Here is a 19,430-nt window from a genome sequence, read left to right as displayed (position 1 = left end):
GAATGCACGAGCCATTTGAAAACAAAAGGGGAGGGTTTTTTTTTTTGCATTTAATATTGTCTTTCATTATGTATCATGAGGTCTTTCTCATTTTTAATGTGGTGAGTTATTTTACAGTCTTCCTTTGGTAGATTTTGGATTTGTTTGATTTTTCATTTTAGTAATACGTGTTAATACCATAAAGCCATCCTGTCCACTGAAAAATGCCAAGGTTTTTGTGGTAAAATTCTTCTGGTTTATTAGCAATGTTGGCACGTCTGGCATGGCAAAACATCTTCAAGGCTAAAAGACGTTTCGTTTTCAAGAGACTAGCCTGTTAAGATTAGTGCGATATTTATTACAATTTCACACTTCCCCGGCTTTTCCCCACATACTGTAGGTGATACAGATTTCCTTTTTTTTATGACTGTGTGGGGAAAAAGCCGTTCTGATTTGGACCACAGGTGTCGATACGTGGCATTGAGACCTCAGGATGAAGGGTCAAGGTCATGTCCATCTATTTGCATCTAATCTTTGTCATCAATTTGCACCAATGGGAATTCGTCTGTGATGGCCTTGGTTATGGGTATGTGGTAAACATGGTGTCAGATCTTTTTACAACTGTTGAAGCCCGTTGAATGAGTGCCAAAATGTCATCATGGCATGTTTTTATCCTTGAAGACACGAGCCTGTTCATATTGGTGGCCAATATTTTTTACGATTTCCTGCTTCACCCAAATATGAGGCTTTTCTCCCTCATATATTATATGGTTTTCCTTTTTAATCCCATAACAGCAAAAATCACGTTGAAATCCGATATTTTCAATTCAGATTTGGTCCAAAATCTGATGTTTGACCTCGGCATGATCAGTCGGGTCAAAAAGTAATGCGACTTTCGTCGTCAGTTTTATTGCACCTAATATTTGTCATCAATTTGCACAGATGGGAATTGCTCTACGATGGCCTTGACTATGGCTACGTGGGGAACATGCTGACGGGTGCAAAGTTTAAACAGCTGTCATGTTAACATCAGGTAGCTAGCTAAGCTTACTGATTACCTCCAAATAATACTTTTATTCACTTCTTGGTTTCCTAGCCTGTGGGTTAGTTAAGGAATGTGACCTGTCCTGACCAGTCTTGTATGTAAGTCTGAACACAGATTTGGTTTAAACAGTAAAGATAGCACAAGTCCACTTGCTGCATAAGATGTTCTGCGGATTCCACATTTATCTAAGCTGAGAAGTTAAGGATGGAGCACAGTTTGACTGTGGAACCAAGGCCAAGCCAAAATCCGGGATACAGAGGCTGGGAGAACTTTGTCTGTATCCTGTGCAATAAAGTCATCGTGTCCCTTCTCGGAGAGATGCAATAGAAAGCTAGAATCCCTGGCTTGTGGTCCACATACACACCTATCCTGGCTGAAATAGGAGATGGGATCTCCAGCTTGGTTTTATTGTGCTGAAATATGCAATGGCCATCAGAAAGGTTCAAACCCCACGATTTGGAATTGCAGCCTAGTTTTCCGTCAGTGCTCCCGCCATGCCTGTTACTCCCTTTGTAAGAAACTCCGATACCGATCCCACCACTGCCACTCCACTCCACCTCCCAGTAACAGCGTGTGGAGACAGGCTCCCTGGCCAGCACCTGAGCCCAGCCACTGAATCTCTCCGGATGTTCTGGATAGTACTGGGACTCGTAGCAGGTGGTAACCTTCCGGTTCCCTTCTGAAAGGCAGAGGAAGGAGTTGGCAGTGTTTGGGTCCAATGTCACTTCACAGCAGACTGTAAATGAAGAAAATAATTAACTAAAATATAGCTGTTTATTGGTGACAGGAAATGAAGATTTGTACTGGTGAAGTCATGAGGTAAGACATTTTACTGTAAACAGTACATGCACAGGACTTTTATTTATGTATTTATTATTATTTTTAGACACACTCCCATATGCTCCCAGAGGAATTCTGACCAATCTCATGTGCTCCTGCAGTTATTTCAGTTTTTATTTATGTGTAATTATCCCTAATTTGCTCTTGGCCAGTTCCCACCTACCAGCCAGTTCCCCCATCATACGACAGCTTCCAACAGGGGAGGGTAAAGGCTAACACATGCTTTCTCCAAGAAATGTGAAGTATATATTTTTTTTAACTGCTGCTCCTGCTGTCTTACAGGGCAGTTTAACACACTTGGGAGGAAAGCGCTATCGGCCCTCTTCCAGATACATAAACTCACAGATGCCCACTAGTGGCTAGTAGAGAGTATTCCATCCCTCCCACCTAAACAAAGCATAGCCAAGCATTGCTTTCTTGGACTCCTTGCCACAGATAGCTGTGGCATCGCTGAGATTCGACCTCCTAATTTCCCAAAAATATCGTGAACACTTTTCTATTGCACCAATAGGATGAGCTCATGTATGCGGAGGTGGGTGGATAGTGTTTTCCTCAGTGTGTTATGCAGCCCCCTGCAGCAGTTTGAAAAGATGCGGTCAGCTGGCTTCACGTGCCCTGGAGGAAACACGTTCGTCTTTGTAGCTGTTGTGTGATAGGGTGGAGCTGGCTGGTGGGTGGGAATTAGCCAAGACTAAATTAGGGAAAAGGAAAAAAACTCAGAGGGATTGTCTACACCAATCAGCCATAACATTTAAACCTCCTGCCTAATATTGTGTCGGTCCACGTTGTGTCACCAAAACAGCTCTGACCCGTTGAGGCATGGACTCCACAAGACATCTGAAGGTGTTCTGTGGTATCTGGCACAAAGATGTTAACAGCAGGTCCTGTAAGTTGTGAGGTGGAGACTCCATGGACCGGACCCGGCATTCATGTGGATGTCCAGTCATCTAGCCATCGCAATTTGGCCCTTGTCACTCAGAACTTTACTCTTGCCCATTTTTCCTTCTTCCAACACATCAACTTTGAGAACATTCACTTGCTGCCTAATACTGTATATCCCACCGCTTAACAGGTGCCATTGTAACAAGATAATCAATGTTATTCACTTCACCTGTCAGTGGTTTTAATGTTATGACTGATTGGTGTATATTTGCATATTTATGTTTAAACTGGGGCCATCACACAATTCTCAACCCTTCCAGATTTGTGGTAAATGTTGTCCAAGATGGTGGCAATCATAACATTACAGCATATAGCTATGTACTATAGGACATGGTAACATTTTTTGGTCACTTTTACAGATGATATTAAATCATATTTCATATTACTGAGGAACTATAACTGGATTTGAAGCCATTATTTACAGAAAACATTTTGGATGCGAGAGACTCATTAGCTCATTAGAGACTCATTAGCATAGCTCTAATGCAAAACAACAGTAGCAAATATTTCTCACTCCATTGGCTCAAAGGTTGTAATTAGCAGATCTCTGAGAATAATATGCTTACACTGTAAAAAGTCGGCTCTGGTCTTTGGCTCACTTTGTGCTTGGTCCACAGGAGAAACTGAAAACCATTCAAGAGAACAATCACATAATGTAAGACACTGCCCTAATCTTAATTAGTTGTGGATCAGGTTTCAAAGTGTTTGTTTGAGGTTCAGTACCGATTTCAGGACATACAGGAACTGGGGAAGAGCTTTCAGTTGACAGACTCTGCTCATCTTTTACTGGAAGCACACAGAAGAGTACAAGACTAAATGAGCTATATTTAGAGTACACACCACTAGTAGAGCAGCATCACACCAGCCTATCGTTAATTAATTTCCTGTAACAGTGCACCACTGAGGCACCCCCGGCCATCCATGAAAGAGATCAGTCAAGTGGAGTTGAGAATTTTATGTTAAGAAGTTCTTAGTTTGCTCAACATTGATGCTGAACTCACTTAAATCTGAGATCCTGGCTAACTCCCTGTCGCACACGTCGTTCACTCGCTCACTCAGCTCTGTGATGGCTCTTCTCAGGACCATCAATGAGAAGTATGGATGGACGTCAACGCCAGGCAGCTCATCAGGATCAGCAGGAACCAAAAGGGGTTTGCATTTCTGAACACAAACAGATGAAAAAAGCATGCTGAGAATATGAAATTAAATATGAGATGAATATCACATATCACCTCTCTGCCTATGGAACAGGAAACATGCTACTACAATCTGAATTTGAAATTATAAATGAGGTGAATTTTTTATCACATATCATCCCTCTGAAATGATAAATGAATATGAAATTATAAATGAGATGAATATCAAACATCACCCCTCTGCCTATGGAACAGGAAACGTGCTACTACAATCTGAATTTAAAATTTTACAAATATGAATTTTTATGCCCGAATTTGTACTTTTTTGTAGTTTTTGGTGTTGAATTAAATCAGGCTCCATGATAATCAGCTGGAGAAAATCAAATTATACAGTGCCCTCCATTAATATTGGCAAAGAGCAAAGAAGGCTGTGAAAAATGGTCTTTATTGTTTAACATTTTGATCTTTTGTTCAAAAAAAATTCCTTGGTCTTACCCATTGTTATGAATGACTAAGGGAATTTGGCCTATGTGTTACCTCACATTTATACCCTGGTGAAACAGGAAGTCATGGTTGACCAAGTTCCTGTTCATAGTTACCCAGGTGTACTAAAAATTATTATTATTATTATTATTTTAAATATCAGTGGGGAATACATGTATTTGCAATCGTTTGATATCCATGAAAGCAGAGTATTTTTGTGATTTTTTTTTTAAACAAAAGATCAAAAGGTTAAAGAATAAAGGCAATTTTTCACAGCCTTCTCTGCTCATATTTACCAAGGGTGCCAATATTAATGGAGGTCACTATATATATATATATATATATATATATATATATATATATATATATATATATATATATATATATATATATATGTTGGCATGATTTATTGTTTCACAACACAAAATCTAGAAATCAAATATTCATGAATGCAAATCTTAAAGAAAGAATATAGAATATTCTGCTTGAACTTGCAGCTCAATCACCCAAACTGTATTTCTTCATATTTTGATCTAAACTTTCAATCTTTTATGAAAACAGAATAAACTTTCAGTGTGAACAGAGTTAAGTTGTCATCATTCATTACTATCACTTTTTGTGCTACCAATTTTTTTTTATTTTTACAATATTTCACAGACACCCTTATCCAGAGTGACTTACATTTATCTCATTCATACATCTGAGCAATTGAGGGTTAAGGGCCTTGCTCAAGGGCCCAACAGCTGAGTGGTGCTGGGGTTTTGAACTCATGACCATCTGAGCAGTAGACCAACACCTTAACCATTGAGCTACCACTGAGCTACCAGAAGTAGAATTTGAATCTGAATCATTTTCACATTGAATGTTTAACCTTGCACAGCAAATTCAACCCATGGAATATAATTCAAATGAGATGGAATTCGACTCCAAATCTTCACTTCCCATATCAAGAGTTAAAATTTCAGATTTATCATTTGAAATTCAGATTATAGTATGGAATTTCATCCACGTCCGGATTTTGTTTCCTCCCCAGTCGAGCCTCCTCTTTAAGACAAAAGTATTTTTACCAACAGGAAGTGGATGTGATCGTCAGTGTTTGAGAGCAGCTCCAGCTCGGCTTCTTTCCTCCTGGTATCTTCAGTTTGTTGGTCCAGATGCTCGAGCAGTCCCTCAGCTTTGGCAAGTGCGGCTCTCTCTTCAGCTCTGAGCAGCTCCTTAACCTCGCTGTGTTTCCTCTCGACGGAGCGCAGCAGCCTGGTGCAGATTTTCTCACTGTCTTCCTCCACGGCTTGTGCTGAGCGCTGCGGAGGGAAAGATTCAGTTTTGGGATCAGGATTTTGTACTTACCTGAATGACTTGAGCTAAATGATCTATCCATCCATCTGTTTTCTATACCGCTTATCCGTCAGGGTCACAGGGAACCTGGAGCCTATCCCAGGACGCAAGGCGGGGTACACCCTGGACAGGGTGCCAGTCCATCACAGGGTACAATCACATACACATTCGCATGCCCATTCATACACTACGGATACTTTGGACATGCCAATCAGCCTACCATGCGTGTCTGAGGAAGAAAACCCGAGTGCCCAGAGGAAACCCCTGCAGCACGGGGAGAACATGCAAACTCCGTGCACACAGGGCAGCGGCGGGAATCGAACCCCCAACCCTGGAGGTTAACCACTAAGCCACCGTACGCCCTTGAACTAAATGATGGAAGAGCTATTTTTCCAAAGCATCTACTGGACAGGCTGGAATTACTAGAGATAAATCTTACTTCTTGAAATGGCCAGCAGTTATTTACTACCAGGGAACACAATCCTTTTGACAAGGTACAAATTACACCTGTGATGCAGCTCAGTGAACGGTTACAACTCTGAAGCTGAGTATTTTTCTGTAATGCCCCCAAGTGTTTTATTCCTTATTTAATATAAAATAATGTATTAAATTCAACAGAAATGTCTTTATTTTTCATCATTTATGAAATAGAACAGGTTTTGTTCTTGCCCTCTGCTTACCTTGAGGTATTTCATGATGTTCCTAAGCTCCTTTTCTTTCTCCTTGCTCCTTTGTTTTGATCTTCTCAAAGCCTCTTCTAACTGCCTCTGTTTTTGGAGTAACATCAATAAGGAATTCATTAAGACTATTCAGACGCATAATAAATATAGTTCATTTCTATTTTACCATATGTCATCATTCAGCTAAGACGTGTTTGTGTCTAAAGTTTCTCCAGGTTTGCACTGGGTAAGGCTAACGTTCAGGGTTTTTTATGTGTATTTCATTACATTTATTCCTCCCAAGTAATTCTTAAACCTGATTCATTAACTTTTGACATGTGATTCATACACGATTCATTTATTTACACGTGATTTTTACATGATCCATTTATTTTCATGTCATTCATACACATGATTCATTTTCTCATGTGGTTCATACGCATTACTCATTTTTCACTTGATTCGTACACGTTTCATTTATTTGCACGTGATTCATACACGTGATTCGTTTATTTTCACGTGATTCATGTACATGATTCTTTTATTTTCACGTGATTCATGTACATGATTCATTTATTTTCACGATTCATGCGAATAATTCATTTTTCTCGTGATTCATACACCTACATTTTTTCACGTGATTCATACATGATTTGTTTCTTTTCATGTGATTCATACGATTCATTTTTTTCTACGTGATTCCGACATGATTCATTTTTTCCACATCATTTGTACACTATTAATTTATTTACATGTGATTCATACACAATTAATTTTACACGTGCTTCATACACATGATTCATTTATTTCCAAATGTGATCGTTACACGATTCATTTTATTTTCACGTGATTCATGCATGATTTATTTATTTTCACCTGATTAATTCACGTTTTGTGTCTTTTCACATGTGATTAGTACACGTGCTTAACATAATTTTGCATGCCATTTTACATGATTCGATTACTTGTTCACGTGTGATTTCGACACCTGGTTAACTTAGCTTCACATGCAGAGCATGCCGGTTCCATGTAATTTTCCACTGCAAGGACGATCAGCTGTCCTTCCTGTCTCCCTGTAGCACTGTCTTCTTACATTACAGACATTGCAGTTTATTGCTCTGGACACATCTGCAGTCCTCATGCCTCCCTGCAGCAGGCCTATGGCATGTTCACGCAGGTGAGCAGGAACCATAGACATCTTTCTTCAGGTGTTTTTCAGAGTCAGTAGAAAGGTCTCTTTAGTGTCCAAACTTATTGTAACTGTGACCTTAATCGCCTAGCGCCTGTACTGTGAACTGTTCGTGTCTTAAGGACTGTTCCACAGCTGCATGTGCAATAATTGTTTATGGTTCATCGAACAAGCATGAAAAATGCTTTCCAATAAAGATCTGTAAAGCTTATTTGGATTTTACCAAATTATCTTTAAAATACCGTCTCCTGAAAAAAGGCACGTTTCTTTTTTTGCCGAGTATATTATTTAAGCTTATTATTTATTTATAAATATCTATAAATATATTTATTATTTATATAAATATTATATTGTTATAAAAATATATTTATATAAATATTTATTATTTATTTATAAATATTATCTATACTTTAAGGTATTTTCAGCTCCATTTAAATATATACATATACATACATATATATGTATGTATATAAAATCTAAACTTCTATAAGTCGAAAGTCTATAAGCTTACTTTATTTGCTTAAAACTAAAGTGGAAGACTTCAAACATAACACAGGAATGTGTTAGCTGATCGACTACTGTACATTTGGAGGGAAAATTATTTGATGATTACTCACAGGTAATGAGTAAGAATGAAAAACTTTCTTGTGTGTGTGTGTGTGTGTGCGTGTGTTTAGCAAATAAATAAATAAATGAATAAAACCTCCAATCTTTGAATCCAAATTATACCTAACATGTTTGCACTTAGCCAATAAAATCATAATCAGTTCAGACACCTGAGACGGGGTTTGTGTAGTTAATCATTACTTTGCAATGCCAGACAGGTCACACAGGAGATAAAATAAATCTGGCTTTCTTTTCCTTTTTTCTCATTTCTTTTTTCTTAAAACAACAAGAAGAACATTTATTGCCATATTGAACCAGTCTATATTTGACCAGTTTTAAAATATTTTTTATAACACACACAGACAGTTGTTGTTAGTTTGGTTGTTATGCAGGCTCATGCTTGATAGATTTCTCCGAATCAGTGCGTTCACCTCCGCCCTGTAAACTCCTCCCTCAGCAAATAATGTTTGCTTTTTCATTCATGCCTGACAACAAAATGGCTGGTTACTCTAGTGTACGCATAAGTGCGTCGACTTATTACAATGGAAACTTCTGGAAAACTGCCTCGATGTAACAAATTAAGTGACTTAAAATTATGGACATTATACGTGTGAAATCTTGGTAAAATTTCACCTCACCTGCTTTTCAGTCCTCTCCTCGACAACTGGCACCGTGTGGTGTCCGCTGTGTCCGTCCGTCACGCAAAGAGGGCAGACGAGCTGCTGATCTGTGCGACAGTAAAGCTCGAACAGTCGGCCATGACGATTACACACTCTCTTGTGCAGTTGTCTGGTTACGTCGGTTAGTTTGTGTGTCTTGTGCTGTTTGAGGTGAGCCTCGCAATAGGAGGCCAAACACTTCACACATGACTTCACAGCTCTGCGCTTTCTCCCTTGACACGCATCACACTCCACGTCGATCATTTTAGCGTGAGGAGCTTCCTGGATCCCGGCGTCCCTCAGCTTCTCCCTCAGCTTCTCCACCAGACCTGCCAGCACAGTGTTCCTGGCCAGAGCAGGTCTCGGGTTGAAGCCTCTCCGGCACTGAGGGCAGGTGTAACCCGCCTTGTGTTCGGTTTTCCTCCAGTAGCCTTTAATACACTCCATGCAGTAACTATGGCCACAGGGAATAGTCACTGGATCCCTCAACACCTCCAAACAAATGGGACAGCAGAAGTGGTCCTCGTCCACCGAGATACTAGCTGCGGCTGCCATTTTTAATGACAGATAAGGGAGAAGCAGAGCGAGGCTTTTATGCACACACACACACACACAGGGCGTGGGAACAGTTGCACAGGTGAAAGGAGATCCATGTTGTGCCCAAAGCAGCTCACAGCAACCAATCAGAAGCCAGAGCAGAACAGTGGAGGGTCACTTCCCTGTGCTACAGGCATGGAAGAGCAGCAGGTGCATGGGCTGCTTTACATACAACTAATAGGAAAACGTTCAGGGAACAGTAAACATTCAAGACTTAATTATGCTTCATGTCGGTACGGTTCATTTCCCTCAACCTTAATTCTGCTCAAAGGAATAAAAAAGAATTTCAGGAAACCTCCAAAGTCAGTGAAGCGGTGTCTGTCACATGGCGTTTAAAGGAATATGCAAGTGTTTATTTAACTGTAACAATATCCACAGATTACCACAGATAAAATCCTGTTTACCTGAAACTCACTATAGACGTACGCCGATCAGCCATAAGATTAAAACCACCTGCCTAATATTGTGTAGGTCTCCCCTGTAATATTGTGTAGGTCCTCCCAATACAGATCAACGAGCCTTGGGCACCCGGGACCCTGTCGCCGATTAACCGATTGCCCTTCCTTGAACCACTTATGGTAGCCACTGCATACCGGGAACACCCCACAAGACCTATTTTAGACATGCTCTGACCCAGTCGTCTAGCCATCGCAATTTGTCCCTTGTCAAAGTCACTCAGATTCTCACGCTTGCCCATTTTTCCTGCTTTCAACAAATCAACTTCGAGAACTGACTGTTTACTTGTGCCTAATATATCCCACCCATTATCAGGTGCTATTGTAATGAGATAATCGATGTTATTCACTTCACCTTTCTGTGGTTTTAATGTTATGGCTGAGGGATATATATATATATATACATACACATACACACACACACACACATTCATTCATATATTCTTTCTCGTCCTACAGCCTCTGAAATGTCCTACACTTCTTTTTTTTTTTGCTACATCCACTATTATTACCTCATTACCTACAGTCTAGCTGGAGTTGATACGCGTGTTCTTCCTGTCAAGGACTCTTCCGTGTTGGGAAAATGACTAAATGTTACAAAACACTGACACTGGAGACTCCTTCCATAGATTTTCCAGAAACTTCTACTGCCAGAAAGCTTCACCATACAAATGATTATAGGTTTTACACATTTAAAATACTTTTATTATTAGCCATAGATTATGTAGAGCATCTGATATACAAGTATAAGTGTGTATATCTGTACACACACACACACACACAAACTTGTATATCAGATGCTCTCTCTCTCTCATATAATATATATGTATAGTTATGGTATGTTTTGTGTGTGTGTGTGTGTGTGTGTGTGTGTGTGAGTGATTGACTATAGAAACAATAATGTACAGTACTAAGTTTGTATTGCAGCCGGAACTGCTGTCCGAGCTGCTCTTACAGAAAACGAAAGCACTCTTTCTGATTTGAGAATTCAAAAACGCACAGATATAAATAAATAAATAAATGAATGATGCTATTGTTGAGAGAAAAAAAAAAAAAAGAAGCTTTGTCTAAACAAACCTTTATACAACATACAAAACCATTTGCAGAAACACTTCATTTTCCATCTTATGAAATATAAGCATTTGGCACTGTCATTATATAAAGGGGGGGGGGACCATTAATTTGTGTGAAGTAAAACATTAATACACAAGCATTAAAGCACATACTACAAGCTTAATGAATAAAATGTTATAATTAAAACACAAAGCTTTTACTCGTTCTACATTATAATCGTTGACAACTTATTCAAATAAATTCACCGCAGATACACATTTCTACTGTAGATAAATATTGTACATTAATCTTTTTAAACAGAACAGCCCAGGCTCTCTTAAAGCTCGTTCACATCCTGTTTCCATTTTTAAGCTATCATTTCTTTAAAAAAACAAACAAAAAAAAGAACCACAACACACGCACACACTCATAAATCTGGCCTCTGTAACACACTTTACAAACATATTTGTATTTCATATATTATCTTACTTTTTTTATTACTTGTTTTTTTTTTTTTTTTTAAATAAGAAAAATCTTTAAACGTATATTATATAATGGTCAGTAACAATGAGATCGTGAATTCCGTGTTGAATCGCGTGTCGGTGTGTTCGGTTGCGATGCTACCGCCGTCTTCTCCGCTGATGAAGTCTCAGTCGAGGAGACGTTCTGCAGCCTACAGCGGGTGGAGAAACGGGTTAAAGAGGATTCGTCGTAAGCGGAATGCTGGCTCTCGTATACAGACATGGCAGAGGATCTATTTAAGAAGCTTCTGTAGTACTATATAAGATCTAACAGACACAGGGGGAATTCATTTTTCCTAAACGTGTAATTTATTTATTTATTTATAAAAAAAAATCTCAACACACACACACACTCACCAATTGCTGATGACATTGTGAAACCACTAAACGTTGGCACTGCAACACTAAAAGTATTTTGGCCAACAAAACCTTGAATGACCGGATTTGTCTGAAGGTCTATATATAAAAAAAATAAATAAAAAAAAATTAAATTAATATATCAAATTACAGTTATACGCACAGGTTCACTGTAAATGACTGTGTATCAGGTAAATGGTTGTGTAGTGCTTACTGAATATTGTGCATGTTTTTGACTCCATTTCCAAGACAAATTTATCATACACTTCTACTTAGCAAATAAAGATTCCGAGTCGTATTCGGACTCTGATACTGACTCACTGATTCTGATTTGACTCACTGATTCTGAACGCTCTTTTGATTCACTGATTCAGGCTTTAATTCTCGCCTTGATTAGCTGCATAACATTTATAACCGGCTTTTCTCCAAGAGTTTTTTTTTTTCCATGGAGAGAAAAGCCGTCTCTGTATTCCTAGAGAGGAATCTACGTTTAAAGCAAGCAGTGATTCAAAACAATATGACTTCAAGCGAAAATAAACACACACAATACACAGCAGGAATGCAAATTTACTTGATAACATAGTGTAAATACTAGTACCTTAAAAATGAAAAGACCTGAGCGTGTGATACTGGTCTTACTAATAAGGAGACAACAATATTGATTCAAGCTCGATTATCTCCTGATACAGATCATTTTGTGCATCATTGCAGGGATACTGTAAATATTCTGATCAATGCACTGGAATTTTGTGTTGTTTTTTTCTTCTTTATACAAACAGTATTTATGATCAACTGGAAAGTTACTGGAAATTGAAAGCTATTCAACACTCCAGCTATAAATAGTTCATATCTGAGTGAGAAACTGACATCTCTTGCTCTCTCACCTGTGTTCGACTCTGCATCAGCCTTTGGCTTGGTATTCTGAACAATATTAACTTCACTGGCTGGAAACAAGAGGAAAAAAAATATTACAACATGAGCAATTTTAGCCATCGTGGTCTCGGTGCAGCCGTATCCGTGTCGTATTGTGTATTTTGGTTTAAAGCCACGCTCTTGTGACTGTCTAAACTTCACTAGAGAGCATTAATATGGGATGAACACATAAAACTTTATTAACCAATCACCTTACAGCTGCATTACTTATTGACACAAGCTACATGGGTTCTTATCCTTGCTTACCTATTTCTGAAATATTCACAAATCCACCTTGGCACACGTCGTTGAGCAGAGCTTGGAAGTCAGACACCGCATTCATCACACAGGCAAATCCAGGGTCCACTGTGATGCTGGGAAGGTCCATACACACGGGTTGGACACACACTGACCCGTAGTTCTAGACAAGAAAATCAAGCAGAGGACAGTTCGGTAGATTAGTGATATTGAAATCTGAGCTATGGTAAAAATAAATAAATAAATAAAAAAAGAGAGAAAAATTTGTGCAATGCAATATACAGTCCCTTCCGAAAGTATTGGAACGGCAAGGCCAGTTCTATTGAAGACTTTTTGTTTTGCGATCAAAAGATGAATATGAGACGGCAGATGAGAATTTCAGCTTTTATTTCCATCTTGAGGTGGTAAACTTTGTCATGCAGCAGGAAAACGACCCAAAAAGCACTGCCAGCAAAATAAAGCGGGAAAAAAATGGAAGGCTTTAGACTGGCCAAGTCAATCACCACATCTTAACCCAGTTGAGCAGCATTTCAGCTCCTGAAGAGCAGACTGACAGGAGAAACCCCCTCAAAAACAAACAACAACGGAAAGAAAAATGCAACACTTTGGTGATACCACTGGGTTACTGGCTTGCAACCAAATATTAAGTGTTATTTACTTTAACATTTGTTTCTATATACTTTTGCTCACCTAAAAACTGGGTGGTCTGCCAGCAACTGTGCCATATTTTAAGTTGTTTAACACACCTAGATGAAATTCTGCTCGATCATCTCATTCATCTTTTGATCTCAAATCCAAATGTCTTCAATGAATAGCAAGAAGAAAGAAAGAAAAGGAAAAAAAAAGTATGGCCTTGCTGTTCCAATACTTTTGGAGGGGGCGGAATAGCAGGTATCCTGAAACGTGTGAGGCAAAGCGTAACATGCAAACGAATGCAAATATTTACAGATAACAGAATTAGATGAGAATCAGATCGTAATTATCACTAGTGGAATAAATGATAAATAAATCAGTCTAATCCGTCAGTACAATAGTACTGATTTCATAATTATCTGTTTTTTAAATGTATTTATTTATTTTACACAGCTACTGCTTAGTGATTGTTTGTTTGGAAGTGAATATATTTATGTAGTCATGTTGAATTGAAAATTATTCATTTCTAATATTGCAACATTGTAATGCAACTAGAAATAACACCTTGTCTATTTCTTACTTGGTGAAAAATGAACTACAATCCCATACAGGTTCCACGGACTCCTGTTTGTGTACAATGAAATAAATACCACAAGAAAGAAGAAAACAGGCCGCTGTTTGCGAGTTTGTGTTCAAAATTCACATTTCGTTTCGGATCTACGCGTGGCCCCTCGTTAAGCGGGACTCAGAAGTTCTACCTGCAGGAAGGTGATTTGGTTCTCGGTTTGAGCGAGCTGGCTTAACTCGGCGTCTCGTTTCTTCAGCTCGGCGATCTCCTGCTCCAGCTGCTGGAGAAGCTCCTCAGCTTGGCTCGTTGCCACTCTCTCCTGAGCGCAGATCAGCACCTTCAACTCTTTACGCCGCCTCTCTATCGAGCAAACCAGCTCCGTGAAGATCCGCTCGCTCTCCTCCAGAGCCGCCTGCGCTGAGAGCTGGATGTGATGTGGGAATAAAATAAAAATTAAAATGAAACCACGCTGATTTATTGGATCGGTTTATCCAGATAGAATGGAGCTGCTCGTTTTCCTTGTGGGGGGGAGAGAAATAAAAAACAGCTGACAAATCATATCTAGTTTTACCACAGTCAACAGATGGCTCGAAAATGGCTAACTGCACCTTTAATGACTTAAAGATAAAGCCAGATAATGATTAAAGAGATCACGAAGAAGATACACTCCACGGTCAGACTCACAGTGAGAGACTGAATGGCTCGCCTCAGGTCCTGCAAATCCTTCTCTCGCTCTTCAATCCTCTGCTGGGATTTCCTTTGTGTTTCCGCCAGAGCGTCCTGTAAATACACATCACTGTATTCTGTAAATGGTATTGGAATTGTAGCTAGTGGTCTGTTTACTTACAGTTTACTAATAGTACCGTCCTGATGACCATGTTTTTGTTTTTTTACACTTGCGAGGTGTCCCATCATAAGAAAAATAATCAACAACGGGGTCATGTGATGAAGCGGAATTACTATTACCACCGGGAAGCTGATTATTTTCCTATAACCGCACACCCTGGTGTGTTTTATTCCCATCGTTTTGTCAACGATTACAATTTTCTATTTATTAATGAATGATGCTGTGCTTTCGTAAGCCTTCATACAATGGATATAAAAAGTCTACACACCGCTGCTAAAATGTCAGGTTTCTGTGATGAGAAAAATGAAACCCAGATAAATCAACAACACTTTTTCCATCCTCGATGTGAAGCGAAAGACAATCAGAAACATTTTAGGGAATTTTTACATTTTTTTTTTTTTTTAAACTTACAATAACCTAGTTGCATAAGTGTGCACACCCCTAAACTAATACTTTGTTGAAGCACCTTTTGATTTTATTACACCGCTCTTTTTGTGTAAGAGTCTATCAGTGTGGCACATCTTGGCTTGGCAATATTTGCCCACTCTTTCTTGTAAAAACATTTTAGGTCCGTCAAATTGTAAGGGCATCTCCTGTGCACAGCCCGCTTTATGTCACCCACAGATATTCAGTTGGATTCAGGTTTAGGCTCTGGCTAGGTCATTCAAAAACACTGATCTTCTTTTGGTTACGACATTTTTATACTCCTTTTAAACTCCTGAAGAGTATAAAAGGTGTATAATCTATAATAGGAGTATAATCTATATACATTACTAGTTATTTTCCTTAAAATACATACATTTATACTATAACGGTTCCCTAGCTTTACTGTCACAGCAGCTCAGATGTTTGTGGTTTGAGTATACAGAATATGATTCTGTACGTGTAGGTGGGGTCAAAGGTCAACAAGACAATCAATTTCACAACTTCTCCCTGAGGAACCAGGTGTAAAGGCAATAAATGTGTTAGGACCCCTTGCAATTCATACTCTCAGTCATATAATATTGCACATGTAATTAACTAATACAGTGGTGGCTCAGTGGTTAAAGGCTTTAGGTTACTGATCAGAAGGTCAGTATCAAGCCCCAGAACTGCCAAGCTACCACTGTTGGGCCCTTGTGCAAGGCCCTTAACCCTCAACTGCTCAGATGTATAAATGTAAGTCGCTTTGGATAAGGGCGTCTGCCAAATGGCATAAATGTAAATATAATAAAAGAGTGGAATCGACTCTTGGAAATGACTCCTTTGAATCCAGACCCCCTGGAAACAGAATTGCCTCCACAAAATGATTAAATTAATTCTCTCAGTCACATGTTATGCAAATAACCAACACAACACTGTTGATTTTACAACGAGGACTCGAGAAAAGTGCGTAGAATCGGCTACTGGAATCGACTCCTTGAAATAGAATCGCTTCCACAATGTCCGGAATCGAACCGAAATGTGTCAAACTTATGACGTGTCGGCGTGTGATTGGTCCAGGGTGAACGTATCGGACAACTGACGGAAACGGCCCACGAAATGATTTCACGTAATGAAGCGTCCAGGTTAATATCCATTTAGAATACAAGCTAAATTTTAGTCGCCGAAAAAAATAAATAAATAGACTAAAGAAACAGTCTCCAGTCTTTCATGTATTCAAACAGTGTGTTTGTATCCAGGACTGTGAATAACTGTTTATAACTGTTTAAGTGAAACCACCTAGAACTGTCAAGCTTTCATTTTCATCTGTAAACCTTGTTTACTTCACACAAACACAGCAGTGAGAGCAACACAACGAGCAACACAACGAGCAACACAACGAGCAACACAACGAGCAACACAACGAGCAACACAACGAGCACGAGCGGTTTCCATGCTTCACCTTTCTCTCGGTCATCTCCGCGGAGGCCAGCACCGTGTCATGTCCCTTGTGCTCGTCGGTTAAACACAGATAGCAGATGCAGCGCTGCTCGGTCCTGCAGAAAACCTCCAGCAGCCTGTCATGGCGGGGACACAGGCTTTCCTGCAGGCTGGAGGTCGGTGCTGTGAGTTTGTGCTTCTGGAAAGCGGCGGATTCGTAGTGCGGCTTCAGGTGATCCTCGCAGTAAGACGCTAAACAAATCAGGCACGACCTAACGGCTCGGTTTCTGTTCCCCGTGCACACGTCGCACTGCACGTCCCCCAGCTCGGCTTGAGTGGGCTCGGGTTTCAGGGAAGAAGAAGCAGAATTAATCGTGGTCTTTTTCAGTTTATCCACCACGTCGGCTAACATCGTGTTCCTGCCCAGCACAGGCCTGGGAGAGAAGCTCTGCCTGCACTGAGGGCAGCCATACACCCCCAAATAATCGTCCTGGTCCCAGTAGCCTTTAATGCAGGCTTTACAGTAGCTGTGACCGCACGGAACCGTGACAGGATCCTTCAGCACATCCAGACAGATCGAACAGTTAAACTGGTCATGTTCCAGAATCACACCCGCCTGCGCCATTATACAAATACACCAAAGTCTCTGAGTAGCGAGGGGACAAGCTGAGGGCTTTGTTTTTGTGCCAACGGAGTCATGTGCCTTTGGGCGTGGCCTGCAAAGGGGAGGGAGGAGTCTGTTGCCATGGAAAGACTGACAGGAAGGAAGGAAGGAAGGGGAGATGGAGTAGAGAAGAGTGAAAAAAGAAAGCGGGAAATGAATAAGAAAGAAAGAAGGAGGGGAACTGGAATAAAGTTGGTTGGATGTTCGATATTCGTGGATATGCGGAAATTAAGGGACCGTCTCTAAAGTTACATACGACATTGTTAAACACGATTCTAACTTCAATAGCATTTGGAGGGAATGACTTACAGTCACAAAACCAACTGGAAAGTGTTCATCTAGGTGTCAGCTATAATGCACACCTCTTAGATTTTTGATATTTATCAAAAATAAACTATTAACTCGTATATAAATTAGACATGAATTTCACTGCAGAATGGGCCCATACACAAAATATGCCATAATTTAAAGCTCAATAGCATTTGAAGGGAATGATGTACAGCCACACGTCCAACTGTAAAGTGTTGATCAAGGTGTCAGGTATGACGCACACCTTTTAGATTAGATTTTTGATATTTAACCCTACAATGCATGAACCAAAAAAGCCCTTCACGAATGCATGAAGGGGGTCAAAATGACCCGTACTGGATTGTATGGTTTTCTTCAAAAAATAGATGTCCTATTAATGAAATAATTTATATATATAGCATTTATATATATATATATATATATATATATATATATATATATATATATATATATATATGAATACATATATATAGTGAAATTGTATGTCGTGAAATTCATGTCTAATTTACACGTGTTTTAATAGCTTATTTGAATAAATATCAGAAATCTAAAAATCTAAAAATCATCATACCTGACACCTAGATGAACACTTTACAGTTGGTTGTGTGACTGTACATCATTCCCTTCAAATGCTATCGAGCTTTAAATAATGGTATATTTTGTGTATGGGCCCATTCTGCAGTGAAATTCATGTCTAATTCACACATGATTTAATAGCTTATTTGAATAAATATCAAAAATCTAAGAGGTGTGCTTTATAGCTGACACCTAGATGAACACTTTGCAGTTGGTTATATGACTGTAAGTCATTCCCTTCAAATGGTATTGAAGTTAGAAACGTGTTTAACAACGTCGTATGTAACTTTAGAGACGGTCCCTTAATTTCTGCATTTTTTGTGAATATCGAACGTCCAACCAACTTTATTCCAGTAGGAAGGGAAACAAAATAAAGGAATAAGAGAAAGGAAGAAGAAGAATGGGAAGGAGGACATAAATGAATTAATGAAAGAAAGGCAGACAGGAAGGATGGAAGGAAGGAAGAGAGTAAAGAAAGGATTGAATAAATAACGAAGGGAAATGAAAAAGGAATCAGGAAAACCCAATAAAGGAATAAGAGAAAGATAAAACAAAGAAGGGAGAGACTGGGAAGAATGACATGAATGAATGAATGAAAGAAAGACAAAAAGGTCGGGAGAGAGATAAAGCGAGACAGGCGGTTCATAAATCCATCCAGCTGTAGGAAATCTATGTAGGTGAACTTTGAGTCATCAGAGTCCGCTGCTTTTTCCCACTGCACACCGGTCCAGGTTTTGACGTCTTTGGAAGTCTGTTAGTTTCCTCATGTTGCATTCGCTTTATTGTCAAGAGATTGAGAATTTAAATCCCATCAATGCACCTGTGTCTGGAAGACAAGTGAGTAGAATTAGCCATGTTTTCTGTGTGGAAGGAATGGTCTACGCTCTCCTCCTATCAATCACAGTGACATCAGCTAATCTATAAGCTCATGTATGTAGTAGAATGCAGATAGTCCTTTTCTCTGA

At 39.4% G+C, this 19,430-nt stretch overlaps 1 protein-coding gene across 1 annotated transcript; it reads right to left on the bottom strand.

The window, feature by feature from the left end:
- Positions 1–855: 855 nt before the first annotated feature.
- On the bottom strand, positions 856–17,851 carry LOC128624045 (E3 ubiquitin/ISG15 ligase TRIM25-like). The gene is made up of 14 exons (XM_053651324.1): positions 16,939–17,851; positions 14,912–15,007; positions 14,418–14,651; positions 13,036–13,189; positions 12,741–12,800; positions 11,857–11,955; positions 11,603–11,651; positions 8,853–9,462; positions 6,441–6,527; positions 5,493–5,726; positions 3,808–3,967; positions 3,530–3,592; positions 3,373–3,429; positions 856–1,760 (listed from the first exon to the last, which is right to left on the bottom strand). The coding sequence occupies exons 1-14, from the start codon at positions 17,539–17,541 to the stop codon at positions 1,210–1,212; spliced, it is 3,057 nt and encodes a 1,018-aa protein (XP_053507299.1). The 5' UTR covers positions 17,542–17,851; the 3' UTR covers positions 856–1,209.
- Between the last annotated feature and the right edge of the window lie 1,579 nt (positions 17,852–19,430).

The sequence above is a fragment of the Ictalurus furcatus genome, chromosome 20 (genome assembly GCF_023375685.1).
Source record: "Ictalurus furcatus strain D&B chromosome 20, Billie_1.0, whole genome shotgun sequence".
Taxonomy (NCBI): domain Eukaryota; kingdom Metazoa; phylum Chordata; class Actinopteri; order Siluriformes; family Ictaluridae; genus Ictalurus; species Ictalurus furcatus.
Note: the sequence above shows the minus strand (reverse complement) of the source record. Positions and strands in the feature narration are given on the sequence as shown.